Below are 23,262 nucleotides of genomic sequence, written 5' to 3'. Positions count from 1 at the left end.
CATGCTCAGCGAAATAAGCCAGAAAGAAAAAGAAAAATACCGGATGGTCTCACTCACAGCAGGAATCTAGAAAACTTAAATAAGGGACCAGGAAAATGAATATAAGAAAGTGAAAATCAAAATCAACTAAAAACTATGAACCAGAGACACTTTTTGGGGGGTGGGGTGTGGGAGGCGAGGGATTGGGGTCAGAATGGGGGGGTTGCAATTGTATGGGGAATATAAAAATAAAATTTATTATTTAAAAAAAAATAAAAAGAAAAAAAAAGAAAAAGAAAAAAAAAATAAAGCAAGTCACATGATCAGTGGGTGGGAAATGCACCCTATCATCAATGATGCTATAGCTATTCTTTGGATGCCCAGATAAGTGAAGAATTAGAGTCAGTGATCAATAAATCAATCTATTACACCTTTACTTCCTGAAATGTTCTATCTTTTTTAAATGACATGATACTACCTCAATCTTTTCATCTTTCATTTCCTCAATTCTTCTTTCAAACTCAATGCTGTGCGTAGGTTTTACCTCAGCCTTTGTCTTTCAGTCCTAATTTTCCCTGTGTGTACTTTTCCTAAGATTTTCCAGAATCAGACTAATTCCCCAATGGTTGCCTCCAGTGTACTATTAGGCATATCAATTTCTACTTGCAATTGCCTGAACTCATAATTTTTGCTCCACTTACATCAATGTTTCTTCCCAATACAAATGTGTCTCTTGAAGAAAGATTATGTCTTTAGATCACATTTCAATGTGAATGCAGAAACAAAGCAAGATAAAGCTCTGAAAATTTCCCTTCGTAAGAATCTGATATCTTTTAAAATTTAAACAGTCAGTATATATGAAAGAAATCAATGAGAATGGTATTTAAAACCCATTTCATATGAGAACAATTATTAAGGTTTTTCTTTTTTTTAGTCTGGCGACTAGATAGGACATCAGGACCACCATGTTTACATCAATGAAAGTGTGGATCACAGAAAGGATCAGAAGTTATTCTATTTGTAACAGAACTACACCCAGTGAGTGGACTAAAAGGAGGACCATTTTAACTTGATAAAAGAAATACATTTTTAATTAGAAGGGCTAGAAGTGGGGGGGTGCATAGTTTTAATTTTCATGGTGTTACTCCTCTCTCCTAGAATTTCTTACTCTGCTCTCCATTATGTATCAAAATCTTATTCATTCTTCAAGAGTGATCTCTAGCCTTTATTCATTCATAAATTCTTCCTTGATGATTCAAATGTTGTTGATAACCTTTCAACTCATTTTGTTAATCTCATACCCCTCCTCAATTAAATTAAGGGCTCTTTGAAAGTAGAATAGGACATACTGTTTAGTAATTTTGAGTCTGAAACAACAGTGAGCTAATAATAGGCATTCGATAAATTCTTACATTCTATTCAAATTTGATGAGTTTTAAGATAGAATTATCATTCTTGGTTGGACAAGATTGAATTTGAACCAGATTGAAATGCTTGGAATTTGAACCAGATTGAAATGCTCAAAAATCTGATCATTTCACACTGACTTATGATTGATTCGGGAAATACCTTCTTATTTTAATGATATCTCAAGTGAAATAACAAAGAATACCTTCCCTGGTCGGACCTGCTTATATTTTTCTACTTATGAAAAACAGACTGGATTTAGAGATGTCAGACCTTAGAATTATAGCTCAGATAATTCTGGCAAGAATTAGCAGAAGGAATATGCCATCATTTCTTCATGTCTGAAAATTATTTAAAAGAAAAACCCACTGGTAGTGGGAATATATAATGTGGAGGAAAGAATGCATGTAACCCTGGAGAACTGTTGCTCTAGTTTGTATTCAGGTCTGCCTGTTGTCATAGTTACTGATGTACTAAAGTGATTTCCGTCTGAATCACACTCTGTAGACCTTCAGTGAAAATAAGCTATTCTTCCTGCTTTATTTTTCTCTATCCATGAATTGGAACTAAAAAATAGCATCAATTGCAGGGATATTTTTACACTTTTAGCAGGATTTTAAACACACAAAAGGAATAAGAGATTTAATCAAAATAAGGACCTCTGTTTGAGATCTCACATCATTCGTTTAGCAATGATTCATTGAGTAGGGAGTACAGGTGCCCCCACCACCTGAAAGTTGAGTGTTCCTAGGATGCAAGTCAACTGTTCTATTAAACAAATAGTGTAGAGTGAAGAAGCAGTTACCATTAATTTTTTTTAAGATTTATTTATTTATTTATGCATACAAGAGCTGGGGTACATGCCAGAGGTGTGGGGGCTGAGAGGATTCACCAGAGACAGAGTGGGGAACAGAACAAGCAGACTGACTGAAGTACACTGCTGAGGGGAGTAGTGGGTGAGACAGGAGAGGTCTGCTGCACCATGTGGGTAGCTCCCTGGCTGCCAGGGATCGAATTCATGCTGCAGAGGCTGCAGATAGCTTCATAGGTTGCAGCTTAACCCCTTGTGCCACCAGGGAGGCCCAGCAGTTACCATTAATTTATATGGAAAAACTTTTCAATGTTCTCAAACCTAAAAATTAACCTACCAAATAACACATACCACTGTAAATAGCACTAGCATATAGTAAAAGCAAGAATCATGTGATACTCAGCTTTTAGAAAGTATTTTCCAGGGAGGGCATTTGGCACTTGCATGGTTTGGGTCGCCACCGCCTCTAGGACAGCCGCCACCAAAAAAGGCTAAACATATTTGTGTTTTTCAACTTTTGTCGTAAGAACATAAATCCTTTTTGAATTTATTTCAGTTAGTGAAAACAGGTTCTAAGGTAGGCCGTTCATAAAAGTAAACTATTGTAACCCTGGTTCTGCCCTAAAAAATATTAGAGCTCTGTGCGGGAGAAAGGCAAATAAACATATTTGTGTTTCTTTAATGTATTGTGTTTCTTTAATGTATTTAATGAAATCTAATCAGTGTTGTGATAGAAGCAGAGTATAGAGACCCACAGAAGCACAAAGGAGTGATACCTCATCAAGATCGGTGTGCTGGTATGGTCAGATCACAAGGAGGCTTCCATCCTGGGAGTCTCACCTCTTTCTTCCCATGAAGTTTGTCAGATGTATTTTTGGTCATGCTGGGTGCAGGACACCAAAGTACCCTGCAGGCTGGGCTCACAGAGCAGAACAAGGACAGGCCACGGCTGTTGCAGATAAAGTCTATCACCTGGTGATACTCACATCAGCTTTCCCTTTGTGCTCTGGCTGCAGGAATTCCTTCACAGACATCCTCCGTGCCATTCTGCTGTCCTTGGAAGTCCTTATTGAAGATCCAGAGCTTCAGATCAATGGTTTCATTTTAATTATAGACTGGAGTAATTTTTCCTTCAAGCAAGCCTCCAAACTGACACCTTCAATCCTCAAACTGGCTATTGAAGGTTTGCAGGTATGTTCAATGAATGAGACTTTGTGCGACAATCTAGTTTTTTTCTCATTGTAACCAAAGTATTTGTCTTTTAGAATGGAAATAGCAAATTTAGATAAAAGATACCCTTGAACACTTCATATTTTTATCTCAGCCTGAATTTAGAATTTGTTTTTTAATTAGCTTTATTTTCATTAATAATTCTAAATTACTGTTACCAGAGACACAAATTACCCACTGTAGCAATTATGACTAAAACTCAGAGATATTTAGCATAATCCATCTGGGAGATCCAAAAATTAAAACTAGAAAACATCTGCTTTATGAGCATGTCCTACATAAATGTGGCATGGGGACTTTCCAAGTTTTTTAGAAACATCTTTACATCCCAGAAATGCACCCTGTGGATTCTCACTTCTCAGAATACAATGTGCCCAAGTGTTTGTACTAAAGATCATGCCAGTGATCAAAGGAAGTGAACAAAGAAGTGAGCCAGTGAACAAAGGAAGCAGAGAAAACTACTTTTTGCTGTATGATAGTTATCAGAATCATAGGAAGGGATTTTTGTGATGTATTGAGGTTTAGGATAGGCCTTCCGTAGGCCCTCTCTACATTGAAGGACCAGCAAACCCATGAAAATACCATGCATTATTATAAAGTTGAAGGCATCATTCAGGGAGATTCAGAACCATGATAGGTAAAACTCATGTCTCTCCATTTTGTTGGAAGAGTGAAAGAATTGGGTGACACCACACAATAGATGGCAGTTTATATGTAATCATGTAAGTAGCAAAATACTTGTTACTTCTCATATCAAGCAGCCATACTCATGCTTTTCAGGATGCAAGAGTGGGCAACCCATTTCAGTGATCCCTGTGTAATGAGTAATAGGTGGATCTTTTTCTTAAACTATGATTTATTCATACTTAGCTCCCAGCAGATGAATAGCACATAGTGAGCCTCTGACAAACATGTTTATTGAATGGATCTTATTTTATTGAGAAAGTTGCCTGTTAGGGAGAATTGTCATATTATCTTTGTGTTGGGATACATGGTTTGGCATTTCAGCTGTTTACAGAGTTATCGAATATTACCTACTGTTCGACACCTAGAGAATTTGGGGCCCTGGTATATGTCAGCCCCCTTCTCCCACACATAGCAAATATAACACCTCCTGCAGGGAGATGGGAGTGAGGCTCACTATTCAGGCATTGAGAATTTAGGGTCATTTTCTGTTAATACCACAACTTATATTACAACCTTGTCCTAGAAACTTGAGTTTCAGTTCTACACCCACCACTCTTAATTCTCCATATAGACAGTCATTCAATGAGACCTTGGGTTACTAACTGTTACAAATTGGGTTCTCCAAAAAGCAAATTCTGACAGGGAGAGTAACATGCAAGAGATTTATTAGGGCATGTTAACAATTGTAGAAAGAAAACTAAGAAAGAAAATGGCAGCAGAAGTTAACCTGGGATTCAGTCATTTCCAATGAAAGCCTCATTTTCCCTGAGGCTTAAATGACCTTTTAGAGTCAACCCTGATTGGGACTAAGGACCTGCACCTTAATACTCCCACATTGTTCAGTCATTGGTGTTGGCTGCCCTGGGACGTTGGTTGTGAGCTTGAGCAAAGTATCTCTCTTAATTCTGAGGCAATGTCATCTGAGGAACTTTCTCCTGGCAGCAACCCTAGCTGCTGGAGAATTAAACACTCAGCCCTGATGGAAGCATGGCAGCATGTCAGAATCTCTGCAGTCATGAGTCCTTAGATGGTTTTCAGTCAACAGTGGACTGAATCACATATATGACTATGGTGGTCCCAATGGGCTATATCATATAACCTAGTAGTCAATTATATGCCATTTAGTTTTATGTGCTTAATCTCTATGTTATGCATACAATGACAAGATCACCTAGTTACACATTTCTCAGAATGTGTCCCATAATCAAACAACATGTATCTGTGCTGCAATGACCAGTACTTGGCATATTCTGTAATGTAATGTTAAGCTTTCTTTGTTCTAAGTGTGCAGTTCTTACTGTTTTCTTCATGGCTATATACAGTCCCAGTTAGCCCCAAAGTGGAGGTAATGCCAGATAATATAGAGGTGATGGTCACTGGGCTAGTAACTGGCTGACAGTCTTCTTAGTTGGATCTACCAGTTGTATTTCTAAGCTCACAAGTCAATTAGTGAATTCTATTTATTCATTGACCTTGACAAAGGAACCAATACAATACAATGGAGCAAAGATAATCTTTTCAACAAATGGTGCTAGAATAAGTGGACATCCACATGAAAAAAAAAATCTAGACACAGATACTACAACACCCTTCACAAAAATTAAGTCAAAATGGATAACAAGCTAAAAGTAAAACACAAAACCATAAAACCCTTAGGAGACAATATAGGTGAAAACCTGTTACTTTTCATGTGGTGATGACTTTTTAGCTCCAATACCAAAAGTCCAAATTAGTTAAAGAAATAGTTGATAAATTGTATTATTAAAATGTCACAAAAATAAGAAGAGAGGTCACAGATTGGGAGAAAATCTTGCAAAAGACACATCTGAATAAAGAACTGCATAAAATAACTCTTAAAATTCAACAATAAGAAAACAAATAATCTAATTTTAGAATAGGCCAAATGCCTTACCAGACACCTCACCAAAGAAGCTATCTAGATGGCAAACAGGATATGAAAAGATGTCTCATATCATATGTACTCAGAGAAATACAAGTTAAAACAAAAATGAATGCCACTACACACTTTTTAGAATGACCAAAATCAGGAACACTAACAATACCAGAAGCTGACAAGAGTATGGACCAGCAGTAACTCTCATACATTACTGGAAGGAATGCAAAAGGTACAGCCATTTTGAAAGGCAGTTTGGTGCTTTCTTACAAAGCTAAACATTATCTTTTCATATAATCTCATAATTGTGTGCCTTGGTGTTTACTCAAAGAGTTGAAAACTTATGTGCTCACAAATGTTTATGACAGCTTTGTTCATGTTTGTCAAAATTTGGAAGCAACAAAGGTCTCCTTCAGTATGTTAATAGGGAAACTGGTACATCCATAAAGTTGAATGTTTTATAGTGCTAGAAAGAAATGAATTATAAATGGAATATAGAAAAACCAAACAAAGGGTCAGACAAAGACAGTCTTTAAAACCAATCCTTGAGGGCCTCCCCATTGGCGCAGTGGTTGAGCGCTGGGCTGCGAAGCTGCCCGCAGCCTCTGCAGCACTGGTTCAATCACAGGCGAGGGTCCCACATGGCACGCAGACCTCTCCTGCCGCACCTGCTGCTCCCCTCAGCAGTGTATTTCATCGGTCTGCCTGTTCTGTTCCCCACTCTGGTGAATTCTCTCACCTTCCTGCGCTTCTGACTGTACCCAGTGCTTGTATAAATAAATTTTAAAAAAATTGTCCTTGAAAGCTGACCATAGATCTCTGTGGCTTTCATAGGATGAGGGTGAAGGGTAAGCATGGATGGTGGTGGGGTGGGAGGGTAAGTTGTGGGATAGAGGAGAGAGCAGAGTGGACTTTGATGGAGAACTATGGGTGCTTCAGTGGTAGGAGTGCTATGGTTACTATAATTGAGGAGGGATATTTTAAACTATAAAAACACTGGCAAGGATATACTTCAATAACAATACATCTTTTTAAAAAAAGAAATAGCTCATCAAAGTACAAGAAGACATGGAGGAATCTTAAAAGCATATTACTCGGTGAAAGAATCTTGAAAGTTACCATGCTGTATAATTCCAACTGTGTAACATTGTGGAAAAGGTAAGACCATGAAGACAGCAAAAAAGTCAGTGGTTGCTAGGGATGGGGGACAAACGTGGGGATAAATACGTGATAAATAGGATAAATAGGGATAAGTATGTGTAGCACAGAGATGTATGATACCATAATGATGGGTACTTGTCATTATACATTTGTCCAAACTTATAGAATATACAATATCAAGAGTGAACTATAATGTAAACTATGGATTTTGAGTTATTATAATGTGCCCATGTAGTTTTATCAACTATAACAAATGTACCACTTTGGGGGAGATGTTGATAATGGGGGAAGTACATTTGTATAGGAGCAGGAGTATATGGGAAATATCTGCACCTTCCCTTCAATTTTTCTATGAATCAAAATTTGCTCTAAAATTAAAGTCAGTAAAAGGGTCATTATGCAGATTCTGATAAAAGTAATGAAAAAAGTGGTAGTATGCGCATAGAACTTTGGTTATGCACTTCATAGACTGTATCTATGAGTCATAATAATCATGCAGAAGACTGTTCATTAAAGGATCATCAGATTTTTACTTCAAATTTGCCCTGATCAACCAACCAGTCATGAAATTCTAATACATGCATGTTATATATTCCTCCTTTTAGAGTAAAGCCTTGAAGATATTTCATTGTTTAAAATGCTCTGTTGTCCCAGTTACATAAATGTTCTATGAATATTAGTTCAAAGCATTTTAAAGTAGTAATTTTGAGAATGCCTGAAAGTCATTTTTCTCTCATACCATTGCTCGATCTCTTAAATGTGATCAATAATGTCTGAAAGAACTGTTGTATCTGTTCATTACAACTTGTTTAAATTTTAATCAAACTTTAAGTAATATTTATATCACCATTTAAACACAGCACAGCATTATTCTCAATTCTGCTGGAGAATTCTAGCAGAACAACCAACATGCTGAAGTCCTGCTCTTGGGTTTTGTAATGTTTCCAAAATCAATTTTTGGAATTATTTCCTGTAAATCACTGCAGCCTGACCATTGAAATCAATGTATCACATTTATCAATATTCAGTCAACCCAGATACCTAAAGAGCTTACTGTGCCCAAGTGTTTTACTTAGGAAGAGATAGAGCCTTGTGTTCCACAGGCTATTTATGAAGTATTTGATTTCTTTAAGAACCTGACATTTGTTAAGGGTTTAGAGAAAATTACTTCCCTTTTACTCACCTACAAGCTACATCTAAGCAGCTTTGTACATCGTTCTCATTTCTGTGCTCATGTCAGTCTTCTGGTCAATCAAACACTTCATCAATTAATTAACTCTTCATTCAAGGTTGATTATGACTTTTCATTGTTAAAAAGAGTTTTATAATATTAATATCAATGTAGATTGGAATTCCCCTATGAATTTTGAGCCAGTCTAGCAGAAAAGGAGGCTCGTTACTTTCCCAGCTCTTAACCATAGGGTGGGAGGGAATTTGAACTATGTTCAGAGGCACTGCCAACTACAACTGATCTATCTCTTGGGTGTCCCTTTTTGTTACACATTTCAGACTTTGATGTATTCTCTCCAGTTTCCTTCCCACATTCTACTGTTTGACTCCTTCTCCAGAACATGTTCTATATTCACTTGCCCTTGAGAAATCAAAGTGCCACATTCACTCAACTGTTGAGACAGTGGGACATGTGCCAATTCCTGAGGGTGAATGAATGGATAGTGTGATTAGAACTTTGAAAAGGCAGGTTAAGCAGAAACATTTCAAGTCTGTAGTAGATTCACACCGAATCAACAGTCCAAAGCTCAGGCATGCAAACTGACACACAATGTGTGTGTTCATTCACCACTAAATGTGTGTCCAGTGCTCTTTTACACAGAATTACAGCAGAGCAAAGCTGCCTTGGTTTCTTGAAACTTATATTCTAGGGCTATATTACACAAAGTGCTGTCCATTTCCCAACAATATTAGCATCTCTGGGAGCTAGTTGTAAATGCAGAAGCATGGCTTGAACATGTAATATTACCATATAATACAAGTGCTCTCAATTTTAAGTGTATTCATCATCCCTGGAGGAATTGTCAGCAACCATTGCTAGTTTTGTAGATGTAGAGCAGAGCCCGTGAGTCTGCTTTTTGAAAAGTGCTCCCAGGTGATGCTGATGCTGCAAGTACAACCACACTTTGGCATCGGTGAGAGGAGAATCCAACCATCTGAACTTCAATTTGGGATCTCCCTCTTATACACTTCAGGCAAGTCATCTATCTCCCTAGGTTTTAGTTTCATCATCTGTGAAATGTGGCCTCCTGACAGTCCTACTTCATAGGCTCCTGGTAGAGACTAAATAGTATATGAAAAGCACCTGGGCCCCGAATACTCACCGAATGACAGTGTTTTGATAGAATAAAGAGGCCAGGTCTTAGCAGTGGGCTGTGGCTCTACTGCACAGATATAAATGCAATTGTTCTTCTTTCACCCAGCTCGGTATGCTTGCATCCCTGAAAACTAGGCCTTACCAATCTGTTCACAAACTATGAAATGAAAAAGGTTACTCCCTCTCCCTGCTCAGTTTTGTTAATGACCTAAGTCTGGATTAGTGTCACTAGCCCCAGCTGTGGCACTTGGGGTGTTCTTTCTTTCTATTCCCGTGGTGTGACCCTTTTCATTATCACCCAACAGTTCACTTCGAACACCTTTTGCAGTTGGGTGATTGATGGGTCCTAATTCACCTCCTCCTGCAGGGTTCTTTTTAGCAGTAACATTTATAGTGTCTTTTATTGATCCTTATAGCTTTCATGTATTAAAGAATATTAGATAGGAACAAATTGAAGGAAATATTATATTTTGCCAAGAAGATTCTTAATTTGTTTTTTAAACACTCGGTGTGTCTGAAAACACTTCCCTCTAGACAAATTACTTTTTACCTTCTTAGGCCACAATGCTGTAATTATGAATTTGCAACAGTGTGGGATGCTATTATGGAAATAGTAGAGGAAAAAATACTTCCTTTAATGCTCTACTTTGATTAATATCAATTAAACTCAGGAAGATAATTAGGACTAATGACACTCTGGTGATCCTGGTGGCAGACGTGACGGCCCATTTAAACAGCTCCAAGTAAATAGGTCTATCACTGGCATACTTTTGATAAATGGTTATTCTGAACTTGCATGCATTAAAGACCTAACCAATGCTCTGATTCATCCATTCAAGAAACACTCTCTAAGCTTTTACTCTGAATCAGTTACAAAGGTGAATAGCTGCAGTTCCTGCTCTCAGGAGTCTACAGATCAAAGCAGAAGCAGACCTATAAACACATGATGAATGCAGTGGAGCATACACAGAAAGGGAGACATGTACCAGCTTAATAAAATCCCAGTGCAAGTGGGAGGAGTTAGGAATGGCATCCTGGGCCTGTCCACACCTCTGCTGATTCTTAACAAATGAGGGCAGAAGAACCAACTGACAGTAGGGTAGGAGAGATCTCAGGGCAAATACAATCCAGACATTACTCAATACAAGCAAGAAACAGAATTCTGTTCAGATTCCTCGAGTGCTCAAGGGCCAAGCAAGGCATTTATGTACTCTGTGCCCTTGGTCTCTTCCAGCAGACAGTGGGAATGACTGAACCTATTGAAGCAGAAAGGCATGGCAGATTTATATTTCACAGGGGATCAATTTGATGGCTATGGGCAGGGAAGATTTAAAGACAGGAGAACCAATTAAAAGGCAACTGAAATAATTTTAGTAAGAAAAATGATAGAAAGGATTCAATAACTACAAGGAAATGTAATAAGGCAGAGCTTGGTGCTTGGATGCTGGGGAGTGGAAGTGCTGGAGGAGGACTCCAGGGTGAAGTTCAGGTGTGCAGCTAGGGTGAAGGGTGGGTGGTGGTGCCAACTAAAGAGATGGTACAGATGGAAGGGGCAGGTGTGGAGAGAGAATGATCATCATTGGAGTATTGGACATGTTGAATTTAAGATCCTGGGACTCCCCGGTGGCGCAGCAGTTGAGTGCTGGGTTGCAAAGCTGCCCGCAGCCTTTGCAGTGCTGGTTCGATCCCCGGCCACCAGGCGAGGGTCCCACATGGAACGCAGACCTCTCCTGCTGCCAGCTGCTCCCTTCAGCAGTGTACTTTGGTCCTTCTGCCTGCTCTGCTCCCCGCTCTGGCTCTGGTGAATTCTCTCACCCTCCCATGCTTCTGACTGTACCCGGTGCTTGTATAAATAAAGAAATCTCAAAAAAAATTTTTTTTTTAAATCCTGTGGGATATTTTAATTGTTTACATTTAGTTTGAGACAAAAAGAGAGGTCCAGACTAGAACTGTAGAGTTGGTGGTATTTGAATTCATAGGAAGGGTCCACAAAGGGAAAGGGGAGGTGGAGATGGGGGACTATGAGGAATCAGGAGCTCATCCTGGCAGAAACTAAGTTAGTGTGGTTTCAAGGAAGGAGCTCTTTTCAGTGTAGCAGTGGGGGTAGGGTTTAGAGATCCCTGGCTTCAGGAAGGAGATGACACTGTCAAGTGTTATCAGACCCCAGGGTGTCAGAGGATAAAGGAAATTGGAAGAGAGGGAGTAAGCACATGGTGGTGAAGGGAGTATTCCATCTTACTTTTCCACTCAACAAGATTTTCAGCAGAGGGAGAGAGTAAGGATCTTTACACAGCTGTGGAAATCAGTCTTGACAAAGAACTGACCTCTCTGAATTGTTAAATTCCATGTTAATATGTTTTAATCCACATACAAAAAGAAATCTCCATTGTTCTGAAATGAAGAGAGATATGGCTACCCAGGAACTCTGTTCTGAATGTATTATATATATATATAATTTTATAGAGGCATGTTTTATTTATTTGTTTTGTTTGTTTTGTTTTTGTTTATACATGCACTGGGTACAGTCAGAAGCGCGGGAGGGTGAGAGAATTCACCAGAGCCAGAGCGGGGAGCAGAGCAGGCAGAAGGACCGAAGTACACTGCTGAGGGGAGCAGCGGGCGACAGGAGAGGTCTGCGCGCCATGTGGGACCCTCCTCTGGTGGCCGGGAGCAGCTGGAGAGCGAACCGGCACCACAGAGGCTGCGGGCAGCTTTGCAACCCAGCGTTCAACCGCTGCGCCACTGGGGAGGCCCCCTGAATGTATTATATATTTGCAGCAGTATGGACTACAATGTATTCCTAGTCACGTCAGTGTCCTCGGGGACCTTGTGTCACAGGGTTAAGCAGTATTGAGCATTGTAAAGGGCCATCACAATCCACATTTTTCTATGATTAACCATGTTATCGAAATAATACATGTGGCCAATGAACCAATCAGAGCTCTTTGGTTTTAAGGAAAAGAAAACCAAATCAAATCTGGCTCAGGTGAAACAAAAAGATGGGGGTGGAGGAGAGGTGGGGTATTGAAAACTTACTCTATTTTCCAGCTTCATCTTGGTCTGGAGTTGAAGTTGAAACAACGCCATGAAAACTTGTTCTGTCTTCTCTGTCCATCTCTCAGTCCATTTTTCTCTGTACTAACATCATTTTCAGACAAGCTTTTCCCACAGGCTGATAATGAAGACTGACAGTTTTAGGTACAAAGGACTCTGGTCTCTGCATTCTTGACTGAAGTGAGGGGATCATGGGGAGATCTGGTGTAGGGGCAGGAATGGACACAGTGCAGGTTTTCTGATCCAGCAGACCCAGTAAAGGAGAAGTCAGAGTCTTCAGTGGCTTTTGTGGGTCTTTTATTTAGATTTACCAGGCATATGGCAGGCAGCGGTGCTGGGGGGGCCGGGAGGCTGGCAGTCCTCCCGGCCCCCAACAAATCCTCACTCTGTCTGGGCTCTCTGGCATTTTCTCTGCTTCTCGTCTTCTTCTCTCGGCTTCTGCTGGCGTCGTCCCCGCGACACCGCCCTTATAAACTCAGTCTCTCAGCCCAGGTGTTCCCACTTCAGGTGCCCGCCATCAGGCATGCATTCAGGACCACAGGGTTCCCTCATCTATCCTGATGGCAGGAGGGCAGAAAAGCCTGATACTTTTACCATACCCTACATCTGACTTGACCAGATTATGAGCCCACTCAGGGTTCTATACCGGAACCACATAGACTAAGAATTTTGGAAGAGCAGCCCCCAAAAGATGACAAAAATTTCCACAAGATATTTCAGGCAGCCAATTGGAGGGAAGTTTTCTTACAATTTTCTGCTTGCTATCCACTGTAGAAACTAGGAATAAGAAATTTGGGTTTTGTTTCTATTTAGCAACTAATTTCTTTTTTTAAAAAAAAGATTTTTATTTATTTATTCATATAAGAACCGGGGTACAGGCCAGATTCACGGGAGGGTGAGAGGATTCACCAGAGACAGCAAGGGGAGCAGAACAGGAAGACTGACTGAAATATGCTGCTGAGGGGAGCAGTGGGCGAGACAGGAGAGGTCTGCCACACCATGTGGGACTCTTGCCAGCCACCCGGGATCGAACCGGCGCTGCAGAGGCTGCGGACAGCATCACAGCACTGCGCTCAATTGCCTGCGCCACCAGGGGAGGCCCTAGCAACTAATTTCATGGATAACCTTTGCGAATTGCTAACAAAATTCTTTACCAGTTGTAGGGTAAGGAAAAATGTCAGGCTTTTCTGCCCTCCCACCATCAGGATAGATGATGGATCCTTGTGGTTCTGAATGCATGCCTGATGGTGGGCACCTGGAATAGGGTGTGGGCACAGGAAGATGGGATTCACCTGGGCTAAGACTGTGCTTTTTTAAGGGCGGTGTCACAGGGACGCCAGAAGAAGCTGAAAAGAAGCCAAGAGAAGCAAGAGAAGCAGAAGCCAAGAGAAGGTCGGAGAACCCAGAGTGAAGACCTGCTGGGGGCTGGGAGGCTGGCAGGCCTCCCAGCCCCCAGCCTCCCAGCCCCCCAGCACCCCTGCCTGCCGTGTACCTAGTAATCCCAATAAAAACCTGCAAAACCACTGAGGGATCCAGGAGTCCTCCTTTACCCAGTCTGCTGGATCAGAAAACCTGCACTGTGGTCATTCCTGCCCTTACACCAGCAAAAACTTATGGGACTCAACTAGAGCAATGGTTCTCAAACATCACCCACCACAATCACAGGAAGGCTTGTTCAAATCCTCATTACTGGCTCCCAAACTTGTAGTATCCAATTTGGGGAGGTTAGAGAGGCTAGTGAAATTTTGCATTTGCAACAAGCTCCCCAGTGATCCCAATATGCTGCTACCATAAAAGCAATGCTGGAGCAGATAATTCCTTCCAGCTCTTTTATCACCTAATACTCCAAACCTGTAATTTAACCTCCATGGAAATAGCCTTAGTGCCTTCACCCAGAGATGGGTAATACGTTTGTCCTCACATATCAACTCTAAATAATTAGAATGCAGTACTGGAAATCCTGAGGCAAACGCCATGCTTAGGCAATAAAGAACGCTGGCATTGATTAGTAATGTCTTCCTTCACCATGCATGAGAAATGAGCAAGTCTCCCATGGGTAAGATTGGCCGTCCCTGACCTGAGTATTTCCAGCTAAACTACTTGGGGCATAGTCTTATATTTATGATAAAATAAATGAGAATAAACACAGTATGAAACAAACATCCCAAGTTCATTTTTAATTCTATGTTAAAAATAAGAGAACATGATGATGGTGGTGATGGTGATGACATCTATTGTTAGTCTGACATTTAAAATACTTTTACACGATATGTTACTGGACCTATCCCTTTCCCCAACAACCCCTGTAAGAAGCAAAGCAAGGGAATGACAGATCATCACTTCAAAATAAAAACTTAAAAAACTGATTGAAACTATCAGTGGAACATTTATTGTGAATAAGGTTTTAGGTTGTTTTTTTTTAAGATTTATTTATTTATGCATACAAGAGCTGGGGTACAGGCCAGATGTGTGGGGAGTGAGAGGATTCACCAGAGACAGAGTGGGAAACAGAAAAGGCAGACTGACTGAAATAAACTGCTGAGGAGGAAGCAGGCGAGTCAGGAGAAGTCTGTCGCGCCATGTGTGTTGCTCCCTGGGTGGGGATGGAACTCGTACTGCAGTGGCTGCAGATAGCTCCATTGGTTGCATTTTAACCCCTTGCACCACCAGGGAGGCCCCTAAGATTTTAGTTTTAACCTCCTAAACTTTCCAGACTTTTTGTTAAATCCCTCCATGAGAGTAGATGACCTTTGTGAAGATAATAGGTGGTAAAGTGCAGTCTCCATTTTCACCAAAGGAAAGGATTTGCTGCTAAGAAATCAATATCAATTGTTAATTGTTGACTTTTTTAACCCAAAGGCAAAATTTGAAGTGCAGTTATAAATACAAAAATATTTAGAAAGACCTAATTTTTGTGCAATAAACTCTTTATTGATGTGCACTATACATTCAAAGATCTTCCCAAATTATAAGTGTGTGGCCAAGTGAATTTTCAGAGAATGAAAACATTGAAGCAACCAACCACTGATCAAGAGAGAGGGCACTACTAGTTACTTAGAAGTCTCTCCATTCCCTTCCCACTAATTGGCCTCCAAAGATAGCTATTATTCTGACCTTCCAATGCCTTAGATTAGTTTTGCCAGAGTAATGTTTGATTTACAGAAAAAGAGGAGTTACCTCTCACATGTCCAGGTATTCTTGAGTCAGTCATTCTTTTGTGGTGTGACAGTACTTGCTATGCTATCATCTTGTACTTTCCTCATCAAGGACCTAAAACTAATAGTGACTATATTTGGAATTTAAAATAGTTATTTTTAAGTAGCACATAGTCTTTGTAAAATTTAATTATATGGCAATTGTGTCTGATAGAATATACATCAAATAAGTGTTACAAAATTGCTGCATTAAAGTTATACAATTTATTCTTAAGATAATTCCTCAGACTTTTCCCAGAGCCTATTTATTCTCATTTTACACATGATTCTTACTGAGCTAGTCATGCGGTTTTTAAGCTCATTACTTAGTAGAAATCTCTAACAAGAATTTAGCTATGGGACTAACCCACATGAGCATACAGACTGTATCAAGAAATAGCTATCAGTCATGAAAACACAAATAAAATAAAATTTTACTACTGAAGCTAGAAAGTCCATGAATAAGTCCATTTAACATAGATTTTAATGTGCCCTGAGCATCAGAATACCACATGACCAGATATAATGTGTACAGCTGTGATCTTGAGCTCTCTGGAAGATTCTCAGTTATAGTCAATAAGTATTATTAAAGTAGTCATGGATTTTTGTAAAGATGTTCATCCAAAATCTTTACAATGTGAAATAGAAAATTTTACAACATAACAGACAAATCCTTAGTCATTTGTATAACTCAGGAACCTCAGAATCTATTATTTGACATATTTTGGAGAAGTTTTACTATATAGTGAAAATAGTTTCCACATTGCCTTTAAAGGTTTCTCTTTTAGATTCCCTAAAATTGAAGAATAATACGTATGCCATACACCTACAGGTATTGAAATTGGTAGCATTTTCTAAACTCAACTTCAACTGCACAGATCCCACTCTTAGGGGTTCATTATATATGATAGTTATAAGAATTTTTTTTTTAGATACTGGTAATACTAGTAAACAGTCATAAAATGCAAATTACACATAACCCTTCTCAGAGATAAAGGTTTTAAACCTAAGTATCTGCTCTTTTTACTTTACGGTATAGAGTGAGCAACATTCTCGTTCTTTCAATATTAACCGCAACATAATTTACAATGACTACATAGTATTCCTTTTCCTAATTAAAGTCATGCCTCCATTAATGATCTTTTGGTCAAAACAGAATTCACTCTACATGGGTGGTCCTGTTGAGGTTCAGTGAGTGGGGTCCTCGGTTACTTCTGGGAAAGATTTTTGGTAGTTACCCTTTCAGCCGCACAGAGTGAGTTTATTAAGGAAAAAGACACTTGCATAGACACAAGCAGGCAAAGGCTGTATTTTAAATGCTTACTAGGAAAAGGCCATGCCTGCGTAGACACAGGTGGGCAGAGAGCTGCATTTTGCCAGAGCAAGGAATATCTTTATAGAGTGTTCTTTGGGAGATTCATTCCTTTTTAGAATTTTATCACTTTGGGATCTGGTTGGGTTGGTTCTCTGTAACAGATAATCCTTTCTAACCCCCGCTTCAGATTCATGAATTTATTGTTTGGGGGTCAGGTTGGACTGGTTTTCTGTAACTGATAATTCTTTCTGCCCCTGCCTCAGATTCCTGGAAATTTCCATAGCCAGTTTAAGGACTGGTTCATCATCCCTACCCCATCCCTGCTTCTTATTCTTGTGAGAACTTCCATCTAAATTTCTCTACTCAAACTTCTGTCAGTCCCACCAGGCTGTACATATAACCTAGATTATATAATCTATCATATAATGATCTAGGTTTGCATAATTACACTCCATGGAATTTATACAAAAATAAAACTACCTAAGGATGCATTTCTCTGAACATGTCCTGGTCTTTAAGAGATGCATGATTACAGAAGGATAACATATCAACCATTTTCCAAACTCTTGAATATTTAAGTGATTGACAATTCTTATGCATTATGTAAAATGCTTACGTGACTATCCTTTATCTAATATTTTGGCCACATGAATTACTTCCTTTGGATAATTTCCAGAGGTGACATGCATCTTTTAGATGCTCTATAAAAGGATATTTTAATATTCACCATTAAAATGAGAAAGGTTCTGCCTTGAAGCAAAATCAACCTGGGATAGTGAAAATAAGTCTCTGTCTATTTGTAACCTCCCCATGATGCCTCCACAACACAGTCCCTTTTTAATTCACTTTTATTGTTGTGATTGTTGGTGAGGTGGAACATTTTTCCATATGTTTATTAGACATTTGAATTCTCTTTTCTATGTATTGCCTGTTAATGCGCTTCATTCATTTTTCACTTGAGGTCTTAAAATCTTGTTTTATTTCAAATTTAAAAGAGATTTTCATTACTTACAGAAATAAGCCTTTTAGTACATCACAAATATTTTTCGACAATTTGCATCTACGATGCATACAGTTTACTCTTGAAGATTTTGTTTAAACCAATTAAGAAGGTTTATATGATAAAGTCTGTCAAGCTGCCTTTGTTAGAAAGCCTATTTTACATCACAAATATTACATAAAATTCACTAATTGTTCCTTTAGACTTAGTTTCTTTTTAATTTAGCATTCTTGTGTATCAGAATTTTTATTTAAAAGGTGTAAAGAAGTGATTTAATTATCTATGTTTTTTGATTATTCTTTTTTTTAAAGATTTATTTATTTATTTATACAAGCACTGGGTACAGTCAGAACTGCAGGAGGGTGAGAGAATTCACCAGAGCCAGAGCGGGGAGCAGAGCAGGCAGAAGGACCGAAGCACACTGCTGAGGGGAGCAGCGGGCGGTAGGAGAGGTCTGCGCGCCACGTGGAACCCTCCTCTGGTGGCCGGGGAGCAGCCGGGGATGGAACCAGTGCTGCAGAGGCTGTGGGCAGCTTTGCAACCCAGCGCTCAACCGCTGCGCCACCGGGGACGCCCTGTTTTTTTTATTATTCTTAACACCAGTTATTGGGTAACATATCCTGAAATACATTTTAGAATATGGATAAATCAATGAATGCTTAGGGAACATTAAGAAGGAGAGTAAGGACAGAACTACTTATTTACTGACTGTTTTCTATAAGAAATTTGAATCAATTTTAGATCAGTATGAAGAATGTGACATGGCAAAGGATGGGGACATGAAATTCACTTAAGCTCAGCAAGGATTTTTTTCAACATCCTATGTGCCAGAACTCAAATAGGAATAAGAGAAGTCTCAGACCAACTGGCCATATCCCAGGACAGGATCAAGATTTGCTTGATATTTCTTTGGGGCCATGTGGGTGAAGGAAAAGCAAGATGGTATGACAAGGCACAGGGCAATTGTTGGACAACAGCTGGATTAAAAAATTTGCAAAATACCTTTCTCTGCTAAGAAGTTCTAAATATATAGACATAAAAGTTATTTCTCCGCTGCAATACTAATAAAGTGGAGTTTTGTAATTTAAACATGTTTAATGGAGAGTGTTAACAATGTGAAGAAAAGTAAAAGATTAAGCTAATGCCAGCTCAACTGGAATGTCATTAATTGAGAAGAATAATCCCTAATACCTTAATCCACAGACTAGTTAAGGATTTTGAAGAAATTACAAATAGCTTGTTTCATTAACTGAAAGAGGTTTTAATTAAGACATTCTTGGAAAAACAAGAATACAGAGCAATGTTAAAATGGATTTTAAGACTCATTTCCATAAGAGATCTGGAGAGACGCCCTGCCTGTCTCAAAAGCTATGAAAGGAATGACATCTGATAGATCTGAAGCCCGAGAACATTCTGAAATACTTCCCTTAGGACAAAGTATGCTATTGCTGAGTACTTTAATACAAAGTTCTGCTTCTTGATTATTCTTGTGGTGCTTTTTCTGTAGTATTCACCATTCTTTACATATATAGAAATTGAGAATCTTCTTACAATGTGGGGGGCTTAGGAGCAGATCAATGCAAGCTTGAAACAAGGCAGAAGAACAAGGAGGAAACTGTTTTCTGAAAGACAACTGAGGAGGTCATTTGTCTAAGCTGGTTGCTTATCTTAAAAGGATAAAAGAACTAAAGTGTTCATCGAATGTTAGGCAATATGAACATTGGTGTCTGATACATATCTTTCCAGAGACCTGCTCAGTCTTCCCACTAGAGCTCCCAACATGACCATTATCCTTAATAAGGGAAGAGATTCACCGTCAAGCTCACTCCCCAGCCCTGGCAAAAAGCTTAGGGCAGGCTAACGTGTGATTTAAGCCAGCCAGTTACACTAATCTAGGGATTGGTCAGAACCAAATCAGGGCTCTGCTCATCACCATAAACTCAAGTTGTTTATACAAATTAAGAATTTATTTTAAAACATAAAAAATAACATGAAATTATGATAAGCTACCTAAAGAAATATTGCATTTCTGATGTCAAATAATTTTATGCAATTGATTTTTAAATCCATTATTGGAGGAAAAATAGATTATGTATAGTGCAAGTTCTATTGATTCTCAAGAAAGAAATTATATGGATAAAAAAATAAGCCCTCTGATAATCCAATTTAGTTGATTAATTTATTAACTTATATTGGCCCTTCTTAAATACTAAACTTATAAAAGAAAGTTGTTTTCTTCTTCTTCAGAATTTCAGAAATCTCAGTGATTATCCTAAGTATGATAGAAAAGGGAGATCACTGAGCAAGTAAGGTCAAGTCAGTCCTTCTTTGCCATAGTAGGTATTTTCAAAGGCAATGTCAATAACTAATGGAAAGTGAATTGGAATTTATTTATTCACTGAATGAGTATTTGGTACATGTTTTTCACTTGCTAGCCTTGCATACAAAACTCAATTAGACATGGAGCAAAATCTCCCACTTATTCATGCAGCAAATTTTTATTAATATTTACTTTTTATTAAAAGTCAGACAATGACCTAGGCACTGAGAATATGTGGGAGGGCAAGACAGACCAGTTCCTAGCTCTTCTGAAGTCTATAGTCTATCAGTTGGTGGGAGAAAAGGAATAATAAGTGATAAAATATAAATAAATGAAGGAATAAGACTACTTAGTGCTATTAATGCTATCAAGACTATGGGTGTCTTGGTGATAGCTGTGGTGTAATACACCTGAAGAGGTGAGATCCTATATTTCTGAATTACACACAGAGTAATAAACTAATGTTATCTTAATTTAAAAAAATTATTATAGAAAAGGAAGATAAAACAAGGAGATGTGTTAGTGTGATGGTGGGTGTGGGGAAGCAATAGAAATATATTTCAAGAGGCAAAATTTGAACTTAGACTTAAATATAAGGGAAACAAGAGTCATTCACAGATCGGGACAACAACTTTTAGGGAGAAGAGATAGCAAATTGAAAGGCCTTTAGGAGATGGGTTAAAAGAAATCATATTGGAAATATAGGCAAGTAGAAACTTCCTCCCTCCTCCAACTCCCAACTTCACCTACCCCAGGTTTGCTTCACCTGATATTAAAACCTCTCCCAACTCTCTCCTTCAAAACTAGAAATTGACCCATCAGGCCAGAACCCTAGCTGGGTTCCATATGCCTACAGCAAGTTACAGACTTTATTTTATTCCATCTGCATAGCTGTATTTAAGAATTCTTATATTTTGCTCGGACAAATTATATAATAGAGTAATATATAAAATAGTTTTAAATTGTAAATGGGATAATTTTCTGATTTATCTTTCTGCTGTAGAAACAGCAAATCTTTGTATTTTAATTTTGTAGCCTGCTAATTTATTGTACTTGTTTATTGCTTAAATAACTTTTTACTGGAGTCTAGAATTTTCAATGAATATTGCCATGTCATCTACAAATACTTCCACTTCTTCCTTTCCAGTTTGGATATCTTTTATATTCTTTTTTTTTTTTTTAAACATTTATTTATTTATTTATTTATTTATACAAGCACTGGGTACAGTTGGAAGCGCGGGAGGGTGAGAGAAATCACCAGAGCCAGAGCGGGGAGCAGAACAGGCAGAAGGACCGAAGTACACTGCTGAGGGGAGCAGCGGGCGGGAGGAGAGGTCTGCGCGCCATGTGGGACCCTCCTCCGGTGGCCGGGGAGCAGCCGGGGATGGAACCGGCACTGCAGAGGCTGCCGGGCAGCTTTGCAACCCAGCGCTCAACCGCTGCGCCACCGGGGAGGCCCTCTTTTATATTCTTTTCTTGTTTAATCAGTCTTGCTAGGACTTCTACCATTATACTTAATAGTAGCTGTGAGAATGAAGATACCCGTTATCTTCCTGATCTTTGATGAAAGAATTTCAGTTTTTTGATATTGAATATGATGTTGGCTATGGATTTGTTATACCTGAATTTTATTATGTTGAGGTACATTCCTCCTATACCTGTTCTATTTAGAGCTTATCATAAAAGGATTTTGAGTCTTCTCAAATTATTTTGTGTGTGTGTGTCTATGGGGATGATCATATTATATTTGTCCTTTGTTTTGTTGATATGGTATATCATACTTTTTATTTGTATATGTTGAACATACTTGCATCCAAAGAATTAAATATTTTGGAATAAACTTAACAAAAAGGTGAAAGATCTGTATACCAATACTCTAAGACACTATTGAAAGTAATAGAAAACAAAAAGTTTGAAAAATATGCGGAGTGAATGGATTATAAAAATTAGCATATTTAAGATGGTTATATTACCTAAAGGAACTTACAGTCAATGCAATCCCTGTCAGCCCCAAAGTCTGTCTTCTTGGATATAAAACAAAAGATTATGACATTTATTTGGTACTTTAAAAGTCCCAAAGTAGGGCCTCCCCTGGTGGCGCAGCGGTTCAGTGCTGGGTTGCAAAGCTGCCCGCAGCCTCTGCAATGCTGGTTCAATCCCCAGCCGCCAGCAAGGGTCCCACATGGCGCGCAGACCTCTCCTGCCATGCCCGCTGCTCCCCTCAGCAGTGTATTTCTTCAGTCTGCCTGTTCTGTTCCCAGCTCTGGCTCTGGTGAATTCTCTCACTCTCCCGTGCTTCTGACTATACCCAGTGCTTGTATGAATAAATAAATAAATCTTTGAAGAAAAAAAAAAGCCCCAAAGCAGTAATAGTACTCCTAAGAATAAAGAACAAAAATGGAAGAATGACACTTTCCAACTCAAACTATTCTACAAAATGACAATAATTAAAACACCCTGGTATAGAATAAAAACAGACAAATACACAGATCATTGGAACAGAATTGAGAGCCCAGAAATATAGCCACACATATAAGGACAGTTAATCTGTGACAAAGAAACCAAGAACTTACAATGGAGGAAGACAAGTCTCTTCAATAGATGGTGTTGGGGAAAGTGGAGAAACATATGCAAAATAATGAAATTCTGTCAGTATCTAATATCATATACAAAAATTAATTTAAAATGTATTAAGGACTTGAATGTAAGACCTAAAACCATAAAACACATACACGAATATATAGGCAATACATTTCTTAATATCAGATGTAAAAAAGTATTTGGGAAGGGAAACAAAGTGAAAATATAACCAAATGGGATGACATCCAATTAAAAAGCTTTTGCACAGGGGTCTCCCTGGTGGCACAAGGGTTAAAGTCTCAGT

General features: G+C 38.8%; 1 protein-coding gene across 1 annotated transcript in view; it reads left to right on the top strand.

Annotated features, from left to right (window-relative positions):
• Positions 1-23,262, top strand: part of CLVS1 (clavesin 1) — a gene marked incomplete at both ends in the record, with an annotated part of 161,152 nt that overhangs the window by 67,004 nt on the left and 70,886 nt on the right. The window contains one exon of the mRNA XM_084230148.1: positions 3,214-3,388. Within this exon, the coding sequence (XP_084086274.1) occupies positions 3,214-3,388 (175 nt within the window). The remainder of the gene's footprint in view (positions 1-3,213; positions 3,389-23,262) is intronic.

This window comes from Talpa europaea (assembly GCF_964194135.1).
Source record: "Talpa europaea genome assembly, chromosome: 3".
NCBI classification, from domain to species: domain Eukaryota; kingdom Metazoa; phylum Chordata; class Mammalia; order Eulipotyphla; family Talpidae; genus Talpa; species Talpa europaea.
This window is presented reverse-complemented; position numbering and strand designations above follow the sequence as displayed.